The 17,396-nt window shown below is 44.0% G+C and overlaps 1 protein-coding gene across 1 annotated transcript in view; it reads left to right on the plus strand.

Annotated features, from left to right (window-relative positions):
* Positions 1 to 17,396, plus strand: part of TMC2 (transmembrane channel like 2) — a 32,657-nt gene that overhangs the window by 13,351 nt on the left and 1,910 nt on the right. The window contains exons 10-18 of the mRNA XM_008633971.2: positions 1,054 to 1,201; positions 1,633 to 1,821; positions 3,298 to 3,477; positions 4,290 to 4,442; positions 6,436 to 6,564; positions 8,732 to 8,799; positions 9,265 to 9,504; positions 11,255 to 11,380; positions 15,787 to 15,865. Coding sequence (XP_008632193.1) covers positions 1,054 to 1,201; positions 1,633 to 1,821; positions 3,298 to 3,477; positions 4,290 to 4,442; positions 6,436 to 6,564; positions 8,732 to 8,799; positions 9,265 to 9,504; positions 11,255 to 11,380; positions 15,787 to 15,865 — 1,312 coding nt within the window. The remainder of the gene's footprint in view (positions 1 to 1,053; positions 1,202 to 1,632; positions 1,822 to 3,297; positions 3,478 to 4,289; positions 4,443 to 6,435; positions 6,565 to 8,731; positions 8,800 to 9,264; positions 9,505 to 11,254; positions 11,381 to 15,786; positions 15,866 to 17,396) is intronic.

Genomic DNA, 17,396 nt, shown 5'->3' on the forward strand with positions numbered 1-17,396 from the left:
TTCCTGAATGCCAACATGGGTCCCACAGATGGTGCAAGGGTTGCAGAAAAGAGCCAAGTGCTACTAGACTGTATTTGTTGAGTCCCTAAACAAATCAGTGCAGTTTAAAAGTGGCCACAATTTCTGTGCCCCTTGTGCACTTTCCCCAAACACCAGTGAGGCTCCCACAGCATCCTCAGGGTACTGAGGTTGCAGCCAAAGCACTTGTCAGTGCTGTAATGGTCTCTGCAAAGCTAAAAATAAAAAAATAAGCTCCTCTATCTCTCCCTGAAGGACACACCATTCTTTCTTTGGAAGAAAGAATAAGCCCATGGATTTGTATTGCTTGCTGAAGCAGGCCATATTGCTGTGCAGCAGAAAGAGCCTCTTGAGCCTTTGGCTGGAGTGGGACATGGGGATTTGCTGTACATTTGCCATGAAACTGAAGCATCTGTTGTCTTGCCTTCCTTGAGGGACTAGTGCTAGGAACTCTAGGGGGACTTAGAGAAGGATTTCAGGGATCAAATAATAGAGAGGAAACAGCAGAAGCCATATCTGCTCCTATGCTGATTAAGAAGAATAAGCCTTTTTCTCTCCCTGCATGACTTGCTGCAAGCTCTTTGGCTCCAGCACTGTGCAGCAAGTGAAGTCTCACTAAAGCTTTGTGCTGCAGTGGGTGTAGTGGACAGCACCAGGGAGTTTTGACTAAATTTAACTAACTAAAGGTAGCCATAATCATATACTGCAGCCTAGGACCCGGAAGCACCATAAATAGACTTTCTTCATGCACCAGCTGGAGGAAGCAATCTTTAACATCCTTAATCACCTATGCTAGTTTTTCTCTATATCACTATTTTTAATAGAAGACCTGTGTAGCCCTGAAGACACCATTTGACAGTTCAGTCCTCCTCAGACCTAAAGTCCAATGGCCCATGTCACTCATTCCCAAACCCCAAGAATGGTCACCCCACTCCATCTTACCCACCGGCAATCCCAAGCTTTGCAAAGCTGAAGGATATGAGGTGGCTCTGTGGAACTCTGTCTGACCCTGCCACTGCACACGCCCTTACGCAGGATGGCACGCAATGCCAACGAAAGCACAGCAGATGGGGACGATGACAACTTCATTTTCAGCTGGAAAATGTTCACCAGCTGGGACTACCTCATTGGCAACCCAGAGACAGCAGACAACAAGTTTGCATCCATCACCACCAGCTTCAAGGTAAACTTGAAACTTAGCTTTCCCCTACCTGTTCCTCCCCAGCACCTACAAATGGCAGAGATTTAAGGGGAAATCTGGATACCTGCTCCACATCTCTCCATATGAGCAGGGCATGGTGCTGATCCATGGCAGCTCCAACTTCTGTGACCCACTTCCCCTAAATCCCTTTTTTCAGATCTTAAAAGAATTTGTATTAATTTGGAGTGCAGTTCTCTTGGGATATGTCAGGCTCTTTGCCATTTGATACCTTTCAGTCAAACCAGAACGCCTGTATGAAGCTTAGTTTGAATTTAACCAAAACTACCAAGTTGGATATAGCCAGAGTAGAAGAAGATTGCATTTCATAGGGTGAAAAAAACTTATGATGTCACCTTATGCTTGGTGCTTCAAGATATCCATTCCAATTTCTTGAGAACCCCTGTTTTTTTCAGGAGTCTATTGTAGATGAGCAAGAAAGCAACAAGGATGAGAATATCCACCTGAGGAGGTTCCTGCGGGTTTTGGCCAATGTCCTCATCATATGCTGCTTGTGTGGGAGTGGCTACCTCATTTATTTCGTGGTGAAACGCTCCCAGACATTTTCCAAAATGCAAAACGCTGGGTGGTATGAAAGAAATGAGGTGAGAAAGCTTTGCTTCCAGTTTTCTGCTGGGATAATTTTCTTTGAACATCAGCATAATCATTGCCACAGGTTGAGGACAGCATCCAAGACAGAGGGATTCCCTAGCAGGGCCCAAGAGTCCCCTTCAGTACCTTTGCACTTGTTGTAGCTGCAATGCACATTGATCTCACTGAAAGTTCCTAGGGAAAATTAACAATTCCTGCAGAGAAGGGAAAATATTCTTATAATAAATCACTAGAAAAGTTAATGGCTTTTCAGCACTTTCAACACCAACCACCATCTTAAGTTGTATATTAACACTTACAAACTCAGTTGTACCAGAAAGCTCTCTGGGTGTTAGAAATGTCCATAATTCATAACTCTAAAATCAAATCTTTGTCATCCACCTTGAATTATGGGAATAAAATTTTAGGATGTACAAAAAAATTTCAATTGTCGAAGTTTTCTGTGTCTGATTTTGGAATGAGAAGTTCAAATCTTTAAGCTCTTTCAACCTATGGAAAGGTTTACTTTCAATGTCTACAATATTATCATGTATTTATATTTCAAAGCCAAATTAAATTCAAAGCAATGCATTTTCACAATTCCTTCAGAGAACTTCAGAAAGATGGCACTTGCTTACGAAATGCTTTGATTTATCACTATGGAATTCCCAAAGAAAAAAAATCATACTTAAAAAAAAAAGTTTAATGTCTGACCCTTTCCTGGTGATAATGTGAGATCTGAATGAATAAAGTCCTGGGTACTGTTACTTCTCTTGGAAAGAAAAGCACAAAGAAGAGACCTGTGAATCAGAGACTCCCTGCACCTGTACAGACACAGTCCCCCACAGGCCAATGGGACCTGTAGGGCTTTAAAAAAGTTTAGAGCCTGTAAGTCATGCCTGAGCTAACCTTGACTGGCCAATGACCTCGTTGACCACAGTGCAACTTAGTATCTGGCATGAAAAAGAGAAGCAAAAATACCACTAGGACATATTATCTTGAGCTGCAAAACTGAGTTTTTGATGTGTTTCCATTCAAGTCTGTAAATGCCTACTGCAAAAGCAAAGGTGCTGAACGTGGAAAATAAACATTAGCATTGACTAATTATCTTTATGCACACAAGCCAAGACTTGTGCTTCCTCTGAAACTAAAATAAGAACGTTGGAGCTGATGCAAGCACTACTGTAAGGTACTTGAGGAACCTAAATATTCATGAGTCTGGACTGACAGGGAACAAATTCTTTAGAGCTCATCCCTTTGAGATAAGAGCAAAAGTGCTCCTGCAAGAGCAAGTTGTGCAACCCGGCCCTGAAGTCTGACACTGCTGCCTACATGCTAAGCAAAGCCAGAATCTGAGTTTGCTTTGACTCCCTCCCCTTTATAAATCCCTCAGAAATATCCAACCAGTTGCCAGCAGCTCCCACTCTGCTCAAAATGAGATAGTCACTGTTGTTACTATGAGCAGTTATCTCGTTTTCCTCACGTGGCAGGTTGAAATTGTGATGTCCTTGCTGGGCATGTTTTGCCCTCCACTGTTTGAAACCATCGCTGCACTAGAAAATTACCACCCCCGCATTGGGCTGAAATGGCAGCTGGGGCGGATCTTTGCACTCTTCCTGGGGAACCTCTACACATTTCTGTTGGCCTTGATGGATGATGTCAACGAAAAAGTAAGAGCTGAGCCAAAAAGCCACTGTCAAATAGCGTTTCCCAGAGCTGAGGGTGAACACACCCTGTCCCCACAGCCAGAAGGGACAATCACCCTCTTTGCAGCTGGTGTTTTCTCTGTCCCCAGTCCTCTTGAGCAGTGCCCCAGGGAGATTCACCAAATAGAGTCTCTGGCTTCTCCTTACAGCCCTGAAAAGGGCACAGTTTTTGTCTTCCTATAATCACAGCATGTTAGGGTAATTCTATTTTTTTCTCCATCTGACATTGTTTGCAATTTCTATTACTGCAGACCCCAAGGATACAGTTTATAATCCGCTTCCGCTGCCTCCCCTCTTTAACATTATCCTGGTAGCGTGTTGTGGGCAGATAACTGCAGGAAAGGATAAATGTCTAACTGATCCACAGAAAAAATTACTCTGTTTTAGGCTGAGAAGAATTAGAGGAATCGAGGTGGTTTGCTCTGCCCTGAAAAATTATGAACTGTGCGAAGGAGGAGGACTGGGTAGAGGCTCCTTCTGCACAAAGTGGTCTTGCAGGAGGTCTGACTCCTCCACGTGCAGGGAGTAGGTTGCTTGCTCCCCAAAAACTCATGGAGCCTTGACCTGCTCTCAGCTGCTGCTGCCCTGCTCCCGGCAAAAGAGGAGTTTCTGTGCTATTGCCAGCACTGTAACTCTGTTGTATGCAGATGTTTATACATGGGGTGGTAACTGGTAAGGAGAAGGGAGGAATTCAGTGTCTTGGATTTCTTCAAACATGTCCACTGGGACTTCTATTTTCTGATGGTTTTGGCTGGGGGGGTGTCTCTTCGTTGCAGCTGGCGGAAGAGGATGTGGTGAAAAACATCACGCACTGGACGTTGCTTGGCCACCACAACTCGTCTGCAGGGAATGACAGCACTGTCACCCCACCTCCCCTTGACCCTGCAGATGTGCCCAGGGGGCCCTGTTGGGAGACAACTGTTGGCATTGTAAGAGATTCATTGCATAGCAAGTCTCTGTGTTGGTTTGGGATGGTCCATTTTTGTTTTTCTCGTTGATGCCTTTAACATTTCCAGGCTTGAAGTTTTCCTCACAAACAGCTCTTTCCCCCACTCTCATACAGCATCACCACGGCAATACAAGTCCTTGGTCATGGTTCTCAAGCCATGGTGGTGAAATCCTCGGCTTCAAGCAACCAGGGCATGCACAGCTGAGGCACTGGCTGTGAAGAGCAGTCTGCAGCCATGCCTGCACCATGTATTTTTCAGATCATGACTGTGCCTTGAAGCAAACCTCTCTTCTCCATTTATTGCTACACTTGTTCCAGAGAGGCTTTGGTGCAGGTGTAAACCCAAACAGAGGACATGCCTCAAGGGAACTCCTGGCAAATCCCAATCCATAATGCATCATGAGGCCATGGGATGAAAGCAGAATTAGGCAAAAGTAACCCCCTTGAAAGACAGGCAGGGTCCTCTGAGTTTCACCACACAAATTCACCCTGCAACATTTACCTTGCACCAAGAAGATCTGTAGCCAGATCTAAGCACAACTTAAAAAGTAAAAGCAATTGTTTACTGACTGAGATAGTTAGGGCTTGCCAAACTACAAGGCTATGCATTGCTGTGCACACCCAAGGGCTCTTCACAAGTCAAGAGGTTCTCAGTTGTGTGGGAAAAGACCAGCTACTGTCACCCCTCAGAAGAGGCTGATCCTTGGTGCAACTGTGCTGTCATTCAGCAGATCTTTGTTTTTCCCCTCCTTAGACTTTAAAAACCTTTCTTGTAAGTGCCTTTCCTTTTGCATCCTTGGGACGTGTCCTGGGGTGACTTTCTGATGCTGTAACCCCTATTGCCTCCTCTACGCCCAAACATGGATCCTGTGCCTTTCTCTACCTTTAAGACAGAGGGGGAAAGCTGGTGGAATTCTTTTGGTGGCCTGTATTCAGAAACAGAGATAACTCACCTGCTGCTACAGAGCCAAGGAAAGCACCTTCCTGCTTTTAGCCAGCTTTCGGCTCTGTTTCTCAGGAGAGAGACAGAGAGTTAAAATTCTTTGCTTTTTAGCTAGCCTGCTGGTTGAGGAAAGAAAAGTTTTTTTCCCTGCGACTTTGGCTTCTTCTTCTTCTCTTCTGGACCTTTCAGCAACACCAGAACATCACCGGGAGGCCCCACACTGCAGCCCAGAGGGGCCCACACCGAACCCCACACCCAGAGAGGGCAGAGCCACACCTACAAAGAACTCTAAATCTTCCTAGGTCTTCTCCTCAGCGAGAGGTCTTATTATTTAACATTATTTGTTCTTTTTTCCGTGCCTGCATGCACTTTGCTTGTTAAAAAATTTGGGGTTTTTTCACTTTTCTCCGAGGAATTTCTTTCCAAACCTGGTGGAGGAGGGGCTGCTGAAATCTACCTTCTATTAGAGGGACGTTAATTTTGAATGTTTTCCCCTAAATTTGTCTCAAACCAGGACAGGATGCCAGTTATTTCCACTCTATGAGTCTTCCTTCTGCCTGCACTTTTATCTTCTTTGTCTTGCATATCTCCTTTCTCTACACTTACACACAGTTCTTGTTTACAACTGAACAATTTTCTTAGGAGTCCACATAAAAGTTACAGAGCTGAGCCATACCAGAACTATGCACAATAAAAACGACTGTGGGCATATGTATATTTTACACCACCCTTACTGCAGCATTAGCATTCTGCTCCCACTTCCTGTGCTGCCACAGCACACAGTGCAGTCAAAAATGCCAGCAGCAGCTATCAGGTCTAACAGCTATAACAGAGCTCGTAGCTCCCAGGCACAGAGGTAAAGCTTAGGCACTGGCCAGTGTTAGAAAACAGGCGGGGATTTTGCTCATGGCATGTTTTTCTGAAGGTTACTGTCATATAAAGACAAATGGCTTAATAAAAAATACAGTCCTGAATGCGCTACTGAAATTATAGGAGTTAAATGGGTTTTTTTCCTTCTTTTAAATTGCAGGAGTTTGTGAGGCTCACTGTGTCTGATATCCTGGTGACCTACATAACCATTCTGGTGGGAGATTTCATCCGAGCTTGCTTTGTCAGATTTGTGAATTACTGTTGGTGCTGGGATCTAGAGGCTGGATTTGTAAGTATCTTATAGCCGAGTCAGTATCTTATAGCCAAGAAGATAAAAGCAAGTTAGGGCCATTTGGTCAAATGCTACAAATGGATTTGTTTTGAATGCTTCCAGTGGTCATCTGGTCTTGCCTGATAATATAATTGGTGTACATAGTCTATGCAGCACTTTTCTGAGTCTATCAGTTCCACCCCAGTAAGAACTCTACAAAAATGCACTTCTCCTCCCCATCTGAGAACTTTAAAACATGAAGCTGACTTTAAAAAGAAATAATCCAGTATTCATTCAGTTGTTATAATCCCAAAACCTTGGGCCCTTCTATATCCCTTTCAAAGCCCCAGACCTTCCTGTTCACTGCCCACCGTTCAGGCAGGAACCTGCTTTTCTCACAGCAGTGTCTTCTGATCACTGCTGGAAGCTGGTGTTTCTTCTGCTGCAGTGGAACAAGGAGCATTTCCTTCCCCTCTCATGTGTGTGTAACACACAACAGCACTGGACTCTTTGGCATTCATAAAGGTTGCATTACCAGAGCAGTCGGTACTGGAGCTGCACAAAACACAGAAGAAAATAATGGAGGGGTTGAGGGAAGTCCATTGATTCACACGAGAGGAGAAGGAACCAGATGGATTCAGATGGAGATGAAAACAACCTTGCAAGATTATCAGTGGATCAGTGCACCCACCACCTAGCTGTCATACTGGGAGAGTTCCCAGGAGTCATCTGGGGAAGAGCAAAGAGGAGGGCTTTGTGCAAGGAAGAGCAGGTAGGGCACAACAGGCATTTTGCTGCTTGTGGACCTCTTTGTGTTTCTTCTGAGGGAGGCAGAGGACATTTCCCAGGGTGGCCTAGGGAAGTCCTCCCAGCAGCCAAGCAGCATGAAATTACTCTCATTGCTTGGGCAAAGAAGGTTTGCTGACAGCCATCTAACCCAACCTCAGCATTGGCACCAGGACAATTTTAGATGTGTTTTTCTAATGCAGATAGTGAGCAAGCTTCTTGTTTAACCCAGCCTTCTCACACAGGAGTACTCAAGGCAGAGGACAGCAGATGCTGAAAGTTGTCTTTTTTTTCATGCAAAAAAGAAGCCAATATTAACCTCTAGCTAAAGATTTAATGTAGAAATGGACCAGAATCAAAAGAACAAAGAGAACAATGTTTACATCCATCCCTTCCCAAAGCTGTGAGCAGTCAGCTAAGCAAGACTCTGACTAGGCTTCCCTTGAGTTTTCATCATAAAGCACAAACATCTTCAACTTTATGAATTGCTGACAGTATTAAGTAAATGCAAATGGCATGAAAAGCACACATACCACGAAGGATATTCCAAAGATACAAGAACATCACTTATCATTTCTTAGAATTCTGTTTTCTGCATTGCAGTTAAAAAAAAAAAGTAGGTTTTTTTCGAGAAAACATAACAAGAAAATCTTTACATGTAGTTTCATCTGCCAAAAATCACCTGAATTTTGTGTGCACAAAAGTAGATATATATAGAAGAAATAGCTTCATCATAGGTAAATCTAACAAAATAATAATTTATAAAACAACGAATACTGCCAATAGATCAGACCAGCCTGTTCTGAACCTGCCACCATTAGCACCCACATCAGATAGGTAAAATACTGCTTGATATGGAACAACCTATCAGCTAGCGCAGAGTAAACTGTCACCTGATACCCATCAGGTCGTATATTCCCTCATATTTCTTTCCCTTTGCCCTCTGTTCCTGTTCTTCAGCAGCTTGGACCCAGGGACATGGACATAATCCAGCGTAGCATTTGCCCACCAGCTCCTAATTATCACTGCTTCAAGAGTCAATATTTTACTAGGGTAGAACTAGTCCATAGCCAGCCAGCAGCTGGAGTTTAAACGTAGTCCCGTGCCGTGCTCACAGCTGGTGTTATATTAACAGGGAGAGCGAAACACAGAGCAGCTCTAAGCACCTTCATATATCTTTCCAATTTTCAGCAAGCCAAGAGAGAAGCAGCAGCCCACAGCACAGTAGCTCCAATTCTGCTTTCCCCACACTGCTGCTGGTCATTCAAGCAGTGTGCACACAGCAGGAGCCCTCCCAGGAATCCCTGCTTGACAGCTTTAAATAAGCGTCATACACCCAGCAGAAAACAATAGCAGGTACCTCTAGCAACAACACACTTTCCTTTCTTTCCCCATACAGCCGTCCTACGCAGAGTTTGACATTAGCGGCAATGTTTTGGGTTTGGTTTTCAACCAGGGAATGATTTGGTAAGATATTTCCTTTTTTTTAGTCCACACACCCCCCTCCCCCCCCATTTTTAGAAAACGTGTTAGTGGAGTTAGAAAGCATCCAAGCCAACTAGATAAACCTTTGAGTTCTGGTTTTTCTGACTAATTGGCTTTCTGTGTTTAACTATAAAAGTGGGTCTCTCTTTGCTGGTTACCTTCACCTGACATTTTTCAAGCCATCTCCAATAAATGTTTGTCACAAACTGAAAAATTTTCTTTGTGACCCCTGAGAGGTCTGGTCCTAAGTGAGGGGGCCATACCATAACCATACCCTATGGATGCAGGTGGCTTCTACTGTGGGAGCAGAGGGGTAGCACCTATCAGCCCACTCACACTTCATTTGTGAACAAACTTGCCGCCAACGAACACCTCTTTTTCTGTTCTTGAAAAGAGTAAACCTTCCAGTCTGTCAAAAAACAGCACCTGTCCTCTTTTCCTTTTCAGGATGGGATCCTTTTATGCACCAGGGCTCGTGGGTATAAACGTGCTGCGCTTATTAACCTCCATGTATTTTCAGTGCTGGGCTGTTATGAGTAGCAATGTCCCTCATGAAAGAGTCTTCAAAGCATCCAAGTCTAACAATTTTTACATGGGACTGCTGCTGCTGATCCTCTTCCTCAGCCTCCTGCCTGTAGCTTACACCATCATGTCCCTGCCTCCCTCCTTTGACTGTGGACCTTTCAGGTACTACCAAAACACCAAAAAGGACATTTTTGTTCTCTGGTACATGGGATTATTTTCCTGTAGTTAGAAGGACTGGACTCCAGCAGAGATGATGAAATGTTTAAATCCTTAGCAATGTGAGGCAAAGGCTCATGTCCAGGTATGGGCTATAAACCATCAGCTGGGAGCATTGAACCTGCTCCTGTCTGCTGCTCTCCTCTGCTACATGATTTCCAGTGTTTTCCCAACACACACTGATGGAAGCACCAGAGAGCAGCAGGGGTGGGACAGCAAGGTGCAGCCCTCAGTAAAAAAACCCAAAAAAACCCAACAGGAGCATCCCTAAGGCTCTTTGGAACATTGTGGAAACAAAATGAGTCCGAAGTCTCCTTCACAGAGACAAGAACTCCCACAGCATGAGAGGCATTTTACATGTTGACTTTAGTTGACAAATACCAGGAAATGGATAGGGGTGAGCCTGTAAAATTCCTCCTTTTTTTTTTTTTTTTTTTTTTTTGGTGTTTGGGTTTTTTTAAATGTTGCAGGGCTTTTTTTTCTTTTAATTAGGACAGAATCAGCACTGCACAAAGCATTCAGTGGACTGGATTAACATGCCAATAAAGTCTAATTTGATTGAATAACGCCATTTCCTGGGCCTGCTGAATCTGACTCAGCAAGGAGCCAGCTTGGAACACATTGTTCTTGTAGATGCACTGTTTTAGGTTATCTGCTTGCTGACGGTGAATGACATCAGAAAGCTAAAAGACTCAGGGGAAAGGCAAGAGACCAAAATATCCTCAGTTCTATAACAAGGACAGGTGTCAACGAATAATGTCAGAAGATCTGACAAGTAACTTGTTGCACGCACACTATCATTTGAAGATGACTAATATGCAATGTGAAAGAGCTATTTCAATTCCCAATCAACCCTTCAAAAGCCACTCAGCCTGATTCAGACCCTTGGCAGCTCAACTGAAAGCTCAGCTCTCGTGGGCTCCTGGCAGTTGATGTAGTTGGGATACTGTTTATCCAAGTTTTCTTTATTGACTCTCACCATCAAGACAAGAGTTCAACATCATCCTGACTGGAATCCTGCAAGCTCCCAGGAGGCACCAAGCCTCAAAAGGAGGAATAGCACTGATAGGGTTGGATTCCCAGATCCAGAGATGTTGGGGAGAGAAGAAGGTCAATTACGTAATCCAGCCCTTTACAGATTTGTTCTCCTTTCAAACAGAATACTCTCATCTGCTTTATCAGTCTTGTTTGAAATTACTCTTTCACTGAGTCTCCTATTAAGCAATAATCACAGCTTGCTATTTTTGTCATTACTTAGCAGCTCTTCAAGTTGCCTCATTATTTCAGAAAGCCGGAATTTGCATATGGAAAGTCATCTCTACCATGAAAAGGCCAAATTTAACAAGATATCCATCAGAAATGTACAGTTACTAGACCTTGTAGATTTTTATCTATTTCAGAGGCGTAAATAGTCAGGACTCATAAAGGAGTCAAGTGTGGAAATAAACATACTGACTCCAGGAGCAAGTTGGCCTAGCAAAGATTATTTGTATAATCAATAGGAGGAGGCAGGGAGGGAATGAATGGACCAATAGATAATTTAAAATAAAGGCATTTTAAACTCCTTGATGGCCAACAGCAAGCTGATGCTCACTGAAAGAGAGGTGAAACCTTCTGCTTAGCACCATGAGACTAGGAGCCATTTTGTCCCTCCAGGAGACACCTACACTCCTTAACTGGCTGTTTGTCTTTCCAGTGGAAAGAAAAGGATGTATGATGTCATTCAAGAGACCATCGAGCTTGATTTTCCAGTTTTTGTTGCCAAGATCTTCAGCTATGTGGCAAATCCAGGACTGATCATACCTGCAATTCTGCTCATGGTGTAAGTTTTCCTCGCAATATTATGTGCCTGGCTTGGGGGAGAAGGTTGAAAAAAAAATTCTGGGATGCTAGTGAGATTCTGGGATACATCTTCTGCTGAGATAACTGCATGGATTAGAGCAGACACATGCTCCCTAGCCCCCTTACCTTTGCCTAACCCAATTTCACAAAATTTAATTACCTGACCCAATTAAACACAACTTTGTAGATGGAATGCATTGCTGACAGAAGCCTTGTAGATATCAAAGCTGTTGCAGCTTCCATATGAGAAATTTTCTGTAGCCAGCAGGAAATAAATGGACAGTCTCAGCCTGGTGCCTTTTGGAGAAGCAATTCCTGTCACAGCTGGTGGTATTTAGAGCACAGCCAAGACAGGGCATTCAAAAATTACGTGTTCCAAAAATACAAAGAGTTGTGAGCTCTGTTTGGGTTTGGGGGGTTTTACTTTTTCATTTTCCAGATAATACATCTGGTATTTGTTTTAGTGCTGTTTCATCATTTCAGCTTTGAAACCAGACTTAAATCCCCAGTACCTCCAGCAGTACTAGGATCAGCTCTCCTTTTTTTTGAAAAGATATTTTTGGCACTGTTCTTGAGGTTTTCCATAGCTATCAAAATGAGTAGGAGACCTGTGGCCAATTCTGTAGGCAGTTCTGAACACTTCAGACTAATCAATGGGAGACAGGGAGAGAGCTGGGGAGCCTGTTACATACAGAGCTTCCTATACTGACTCTTCCTGGGGTATCCACACACATTGGAGATGATCCTCTGGGCTGAGCCAGTACAGCTGCCCTAGGGCACTGTGGTGCTCCATTCTGAATAGCTACATGAAGGTAGTGCCATTAAATTATGTCAATTACAAGTTCCATACAGAATTTCTTATACAAACAACATGAGAAAAATCCTAATTAAACTGAAAATGGCATTTCACCGCTCTACCTGCCTCAAACTACTTACCCATTTTAACCTAAAAAGGATGATCAGTTACTGTAACTTCTACAGGCAGATGCTACATTTGTATGGATCAGATCAGGTGTGTGCAGGAGACAAGAAGCCTCACACCACATCCCCAGCATGGCCAAGCACATTATTGTATATTATTATTATTATATAAACTCTGTTCCTGTGGGCTTCACAGCAGCACTGCCAGATGCCATTGCAAAGACAAAGACCACAGAACAGCCCAAATGGGCCACCTTTACAAAAGGGCTGCAGGCCAGGTTTCTGAGGCTTTGATGCAACATTCAAAAAAGCTGATGGGAGAGAGTAATACCTTTGAAAAGAATGGGGTTTTTTTCCAGTGACAATCTCCTGCTCTTTTCTCCACTGACAGCTGAGACAAGTAACAGCACAAATCCAGTTTACTTGTTGAAGAGACACCTTTTATCACACCTTCTCAGTGCTGGCTACTCGCACACCACAGCCTTACCATCAGTCCATCTCTCCTTGAGACACCATTTTGTCTCTGCCCTGATTCCCCTCTGAGAACTGAGAGATACCTTATGTCCATGTTACCCAAAACATCTTCATTTTCCACGCAAATATACTGCCTGTATGGCCTGTATGTATCACATATTTGATTTCCAGTTGTTCAGCTCCTGAGAGAGTCACAGCCCTAAAGAACTGGCTTCCCCCATGGTGCCTGGACCAGTCAGACCTACGGCCCTTTGGCAGTGCTCTTGCATGCCCCAAGAGCATCAGGTGCCTTGCAGAGGCACTGTTTGTTATCTACATACTCACCTTGCCTGTGATAATCCCAGATACAATCACAGCGACCAAACAAGGTGGTTTCATAATTTTTAGTCCTTTTCTCCTTTTTGGTTGAGTCCCCAGTTTCCTGCCTTGTCTCTGAAAATCCTCAGCTTCTGCTGTGGTGCTGACAGGCAGACAGGGTCAGGCTGGAGCTAGTCCTTGTGCTGATCCCCATCCAGTTTTTCAAGAGATTGAAACCAGGGAAATGCAAAAGCTTTTTTAGTCCTGATGAGCAGAGAGCCAGAAGCTCCCAAAGCAGCAGGCAAGGCAACCTACAATCCAGCCTAAACAAAAATAGCCTCTACAAAGAGCAACAGGTGGATTGTAAATGGATGGTCTGTTGATTTTGTTGCAGCCTCTCAAAAAACCTGTTTTCCACTTCTATGGACTGAATTAAGTCATTTTCTCTAGCCATGAAAACCCCTTCTCTTTTTTCCACGTGCAATCCAAAACACATCTTCTATTTATTTCAGTTCTTAGCTCCTGGTCGCAAACAATGATGGGGTTCAGTGAGTGGCACGAGTGTCAAGCTTACTGTCCTGCTTCTAACTGCCCAAGGACAAGGGAAATAGGGAATAAAGAGAAAGAAGAATGAAAGATATTGTGTCCATGGGCACATAACCTAATCCCACTCAGGCTGAGAGTAGAATTTCAAGTTGTGGCCTGCAGAACTTCCTGGCAGAGGACAGAAGCATTTTACTGCATCAAGAAGGGGGAAAAATTAAAATTTCTATGCAGGCTAGAAAAGGACAGTGACCCACACTCTAACCAGAACTGGAGACACAGTACATCAGAGAAGAGGGGTGCCGTGGTTTAAGCCCAGCTGGAAATTAAGCACTTCCCATCTACTTGCTCAGTCTCCTCTCTCTCTCCCCCACTCTGGTGGAATGGAGAGAAGAATCAAACCAAAACTTGTAGGTTGGGATAAGAGCAGTCTAGTAATCAAAGTAAAATATAGTAATAATGGTAAATGATAATAATAATAGAAAGGGAAAAACAAGTGACACGCAGTTGCTCACCACCCACTGATGGATGCCAGACCCCCCCTTCCCAAAACCAGATTGGCCCCCATTCCAGGTAACTCCCCTGTTTATATACTGGGCATTATGTTCTATGGTGTGGAATATCCCCTGGGTCAGTTCAGGTCACATGTCCCACCTATGCCCCCTCCCAGTTTCTTTTGTGTACCTCCTCACTGGCAGAGCATGAGACAAAAACAAAGGTCCTTGCTGGACTTAGGATAAACAAGAATTAGCAAAACACAAAACACTGGTGTGTTATCAACACCATTCTTATTCACAGCCCTGATTACAAGGTAATATTTTCTAGGCAATGAGCTCGATAACATAGAAGAAATAAAACTATCACATCTTTACAGAAGAACAAAAAGAAAAAACAATTTCCAAGAGGATTTTCAGGACAGAGAGCCTAGATCACCAAGACTGAGTTTTGGGTTAATGTTACACAAAAGGAGGCAAATGTGTTTCCTCTAGACAGACCCCTGTAAAAAGCCTCAAGAAAGGCAATTCTAAGCACTGCTTCCTGATCTGACACCTGGAAACCAACATGCCAGTACATGGTGCCTTGCTGAGCTTAGGGTCAGGCACTCAGTTGATGAAATCCTTGAGTATGGTTTGAGGATGTTGAACGTGGCTGGAGAAACACAGGCAGGTTATGAACTGTTTGGAAACCTTTTTTCTAAAACTACCTTTTTTTTTCTAAGAAGATTTTCTACTTTATTTTTAAAAAACGCAAACAACTACAGCAGTGAACTGAATGGCTGGTACTTTTCCTGGGAATGGCTTGGAGTTGCTGAACAGATGATGGTTATGATTTAGAAAAATAAAAGCACTCCACAAAAGCAGGAGGAGACATTTTTTTGCTACCAAAATATTACTGGCTGGTGAGTGTCAGAGGTGGTGAGACAGACCCAGACACTTGGGCATGTTTGAAAACACAGCCTCCCTGTGTGCCAGAGGCTGGCAGCCAGCATGCCCTCTCCCATCCCCGCTTGCCTTTCAGTTCCCTCCAGCTTGGCTCAGTTTTCCCCTGGCTTTGGCGTGCCCTTTCTGGAGAAGACGGGATCAAAACAAAAGCCGGTGGCTCTACTCCAATCTGGCTTCTGCTTGCCCTCTGTTCCTGTCTCTGCTCGCTCTCAAGGGCCCTGTCTGGGGACAGAGGATGCAGCTGGTCCTAGAAAAGGGGGAAGGAGGACTGTTCCTTGGGCACTGCTTTTCAAAAGAGGGGTCAAGGCCTTATTCCACCACTATTTCCCTGGTTTCCTAGTTCTTTCCTAAGGTCCCTGTGTTACCTGGTGGCAGTTGCATCTCAAGGCTGGTGCCTGGTTTCACCACGGTTGGTGCAAAGGAAGCAAAGGGAGCCTATGGCCAGCCAAGGTGGACGCACAAGGGCAGGGTGGTCATTTTTCTTCTGTTTGAGCAGAACTGAGCTACTGGATGGGCTCAGCTCATCTCAGCTAACCATACCACAGGCAGCCCAAATTCTTCCTAAACCTTGAGCCTCTAAAAGCAGTTCGGAAAAAGTTGGTGGAAAAACTAGGTATTAGAAGGTAGGCAAAAAATTACACGTTCCCTTCTTGTGAAACTTCCTCTTTCCCCTGATTCTATCACTACAGCACCCTGCTTTCTTTTCCAGCCTCGCCATCTATTACCTGAATGCTGTGTCTGAAGCATATCAGCGAGCCAATGCAGAGTTGAAGAAGAAAATGCAAATGGTAGGTATTGATCTGGCAAAGCTGCCTTTGAAATACCATGCACCTCAATTTTGATGTGTAGCATATGCTTTTAAATCCCTCTTCACTTCTGAACACAAGAAGATGATGTATTTTATGCTTGTTCAGTCCCCTCTGAGGGCATTTAATGTCTAGCTGCACAGAGTGGTCACATCCCATAACAGCCTGCTATTTCATACACCAGAACTACTGTTGGCTTTCCCATAAACTGTGTTTTCCATGTACAAAATTAAGTTACCTCGAAGTTCAGGCAATGCTTTGGTGTCTGAGATTTACCAGGAGCAATGATAAGCCCATGAAAACCACAGCCAGATTTTGTACAAGCTGAAGAGCAAAGAGCCATAATGAACAATATGGCAATTACATTTTTTTTTTTTTTACCACTGATTCTCAAAACACCTTACAGAGGAGGCTGTTTCTGCTGTGCACGTGGGAAAAGCAAGATATAGACAGATGCAATGACTTGAACTAGCAAGGTAGGATTTGGGCCTCATGATATCCAGAACTGTGAGAAGTTGCAACATGTAGAGGACCATAACACAAGGGTTCCTGAACTAGGTCTGCCAGAAGGATACCTGCAAAAACAAGGCTCTGCTCAGAGAATGAGTCTTAATGAGAAACAGCAAAGGTGTCCTGGTACCAGGGCTTGTGCTGATCTGGCAACATCAGTTTCCTCCAGAGTTTTCTAGTTGTTGCTTTGTATGACATAGATGTGCCCAAAATATCAAGCCTTGCATCAGGAGAGGATGTGATATCGTCAAAGGACTCATATCAGCCATTTTACTGGCACAGGACAGGATCTAAGCCAAGGAAGCAGTCCCACATAATGCCAAACATCTCATAAAGCAGAGATTGCTGCAACATTAAAAGTGAGGATGTGAGTGCTGAGAAATGGGACTCCATAAATTATGTTTAAATGCTCCAATGCAGAGTTAATCACTCATGCACATGTCTTAAACTAAGTGCCTTGGTGCAAGAGCTGAACAAGTGCTACAGCACACTGGGACTTTGGGGCACTTGGTCTATTTCATTGCACAGCCTGGCTGTGATCAGGGCTAAAGGGATCACACAGCAGGACTCAGCGCTATACAAATGTACAGATTCCTTCTACTATCTGGAAGAAAATCTTTTGCAGCACTAGTTGTATGCAAGTAAAGCCAAAGACAGCCCTACATTCCATCCCTATGCTGCTGTACCTTCTCCTTCTTCCTCTGGCATTTATCCCTGACACCCTCTCTCACAAGAAGCTCATATTTAAAACAAACCAATACACCAGAGAGGGCAGATTGGTAGCTGCAGCAACACACAGACAGCCTAACAGACCTAAACCATGTAATCAGCAAGTGCTTTGCCCTGAGAGGAGCAGAGCCATTGTTTTCCAGTCCTGCCTGGGATGTACTTTCTTTCCCAGAAACACTTGGTCACCGGACCAAGATTCAGCACCTTGAACTTGGTAAAGAGATCCATTCACCCCAACAAACACTTAGCCAGGAAAACATGACACCAGGTCACC

Source organism: Corvus brachyrhynchos, unplaced genomic scaffold (genome assembly GCF_000691975.1).
Source record: "Corvus brachyrhynchos isolate BGI_N302 unplaced genomic scaffold, ASM69197v1 scaffold94, whole genome shotgun sequence".
NCBI classification, from domain to species: Eukaryota; Metazoa; Chordata; class Aves; order Passeriformes; family Corvidae; genus Corvus; species Corvus brachyrhynchos.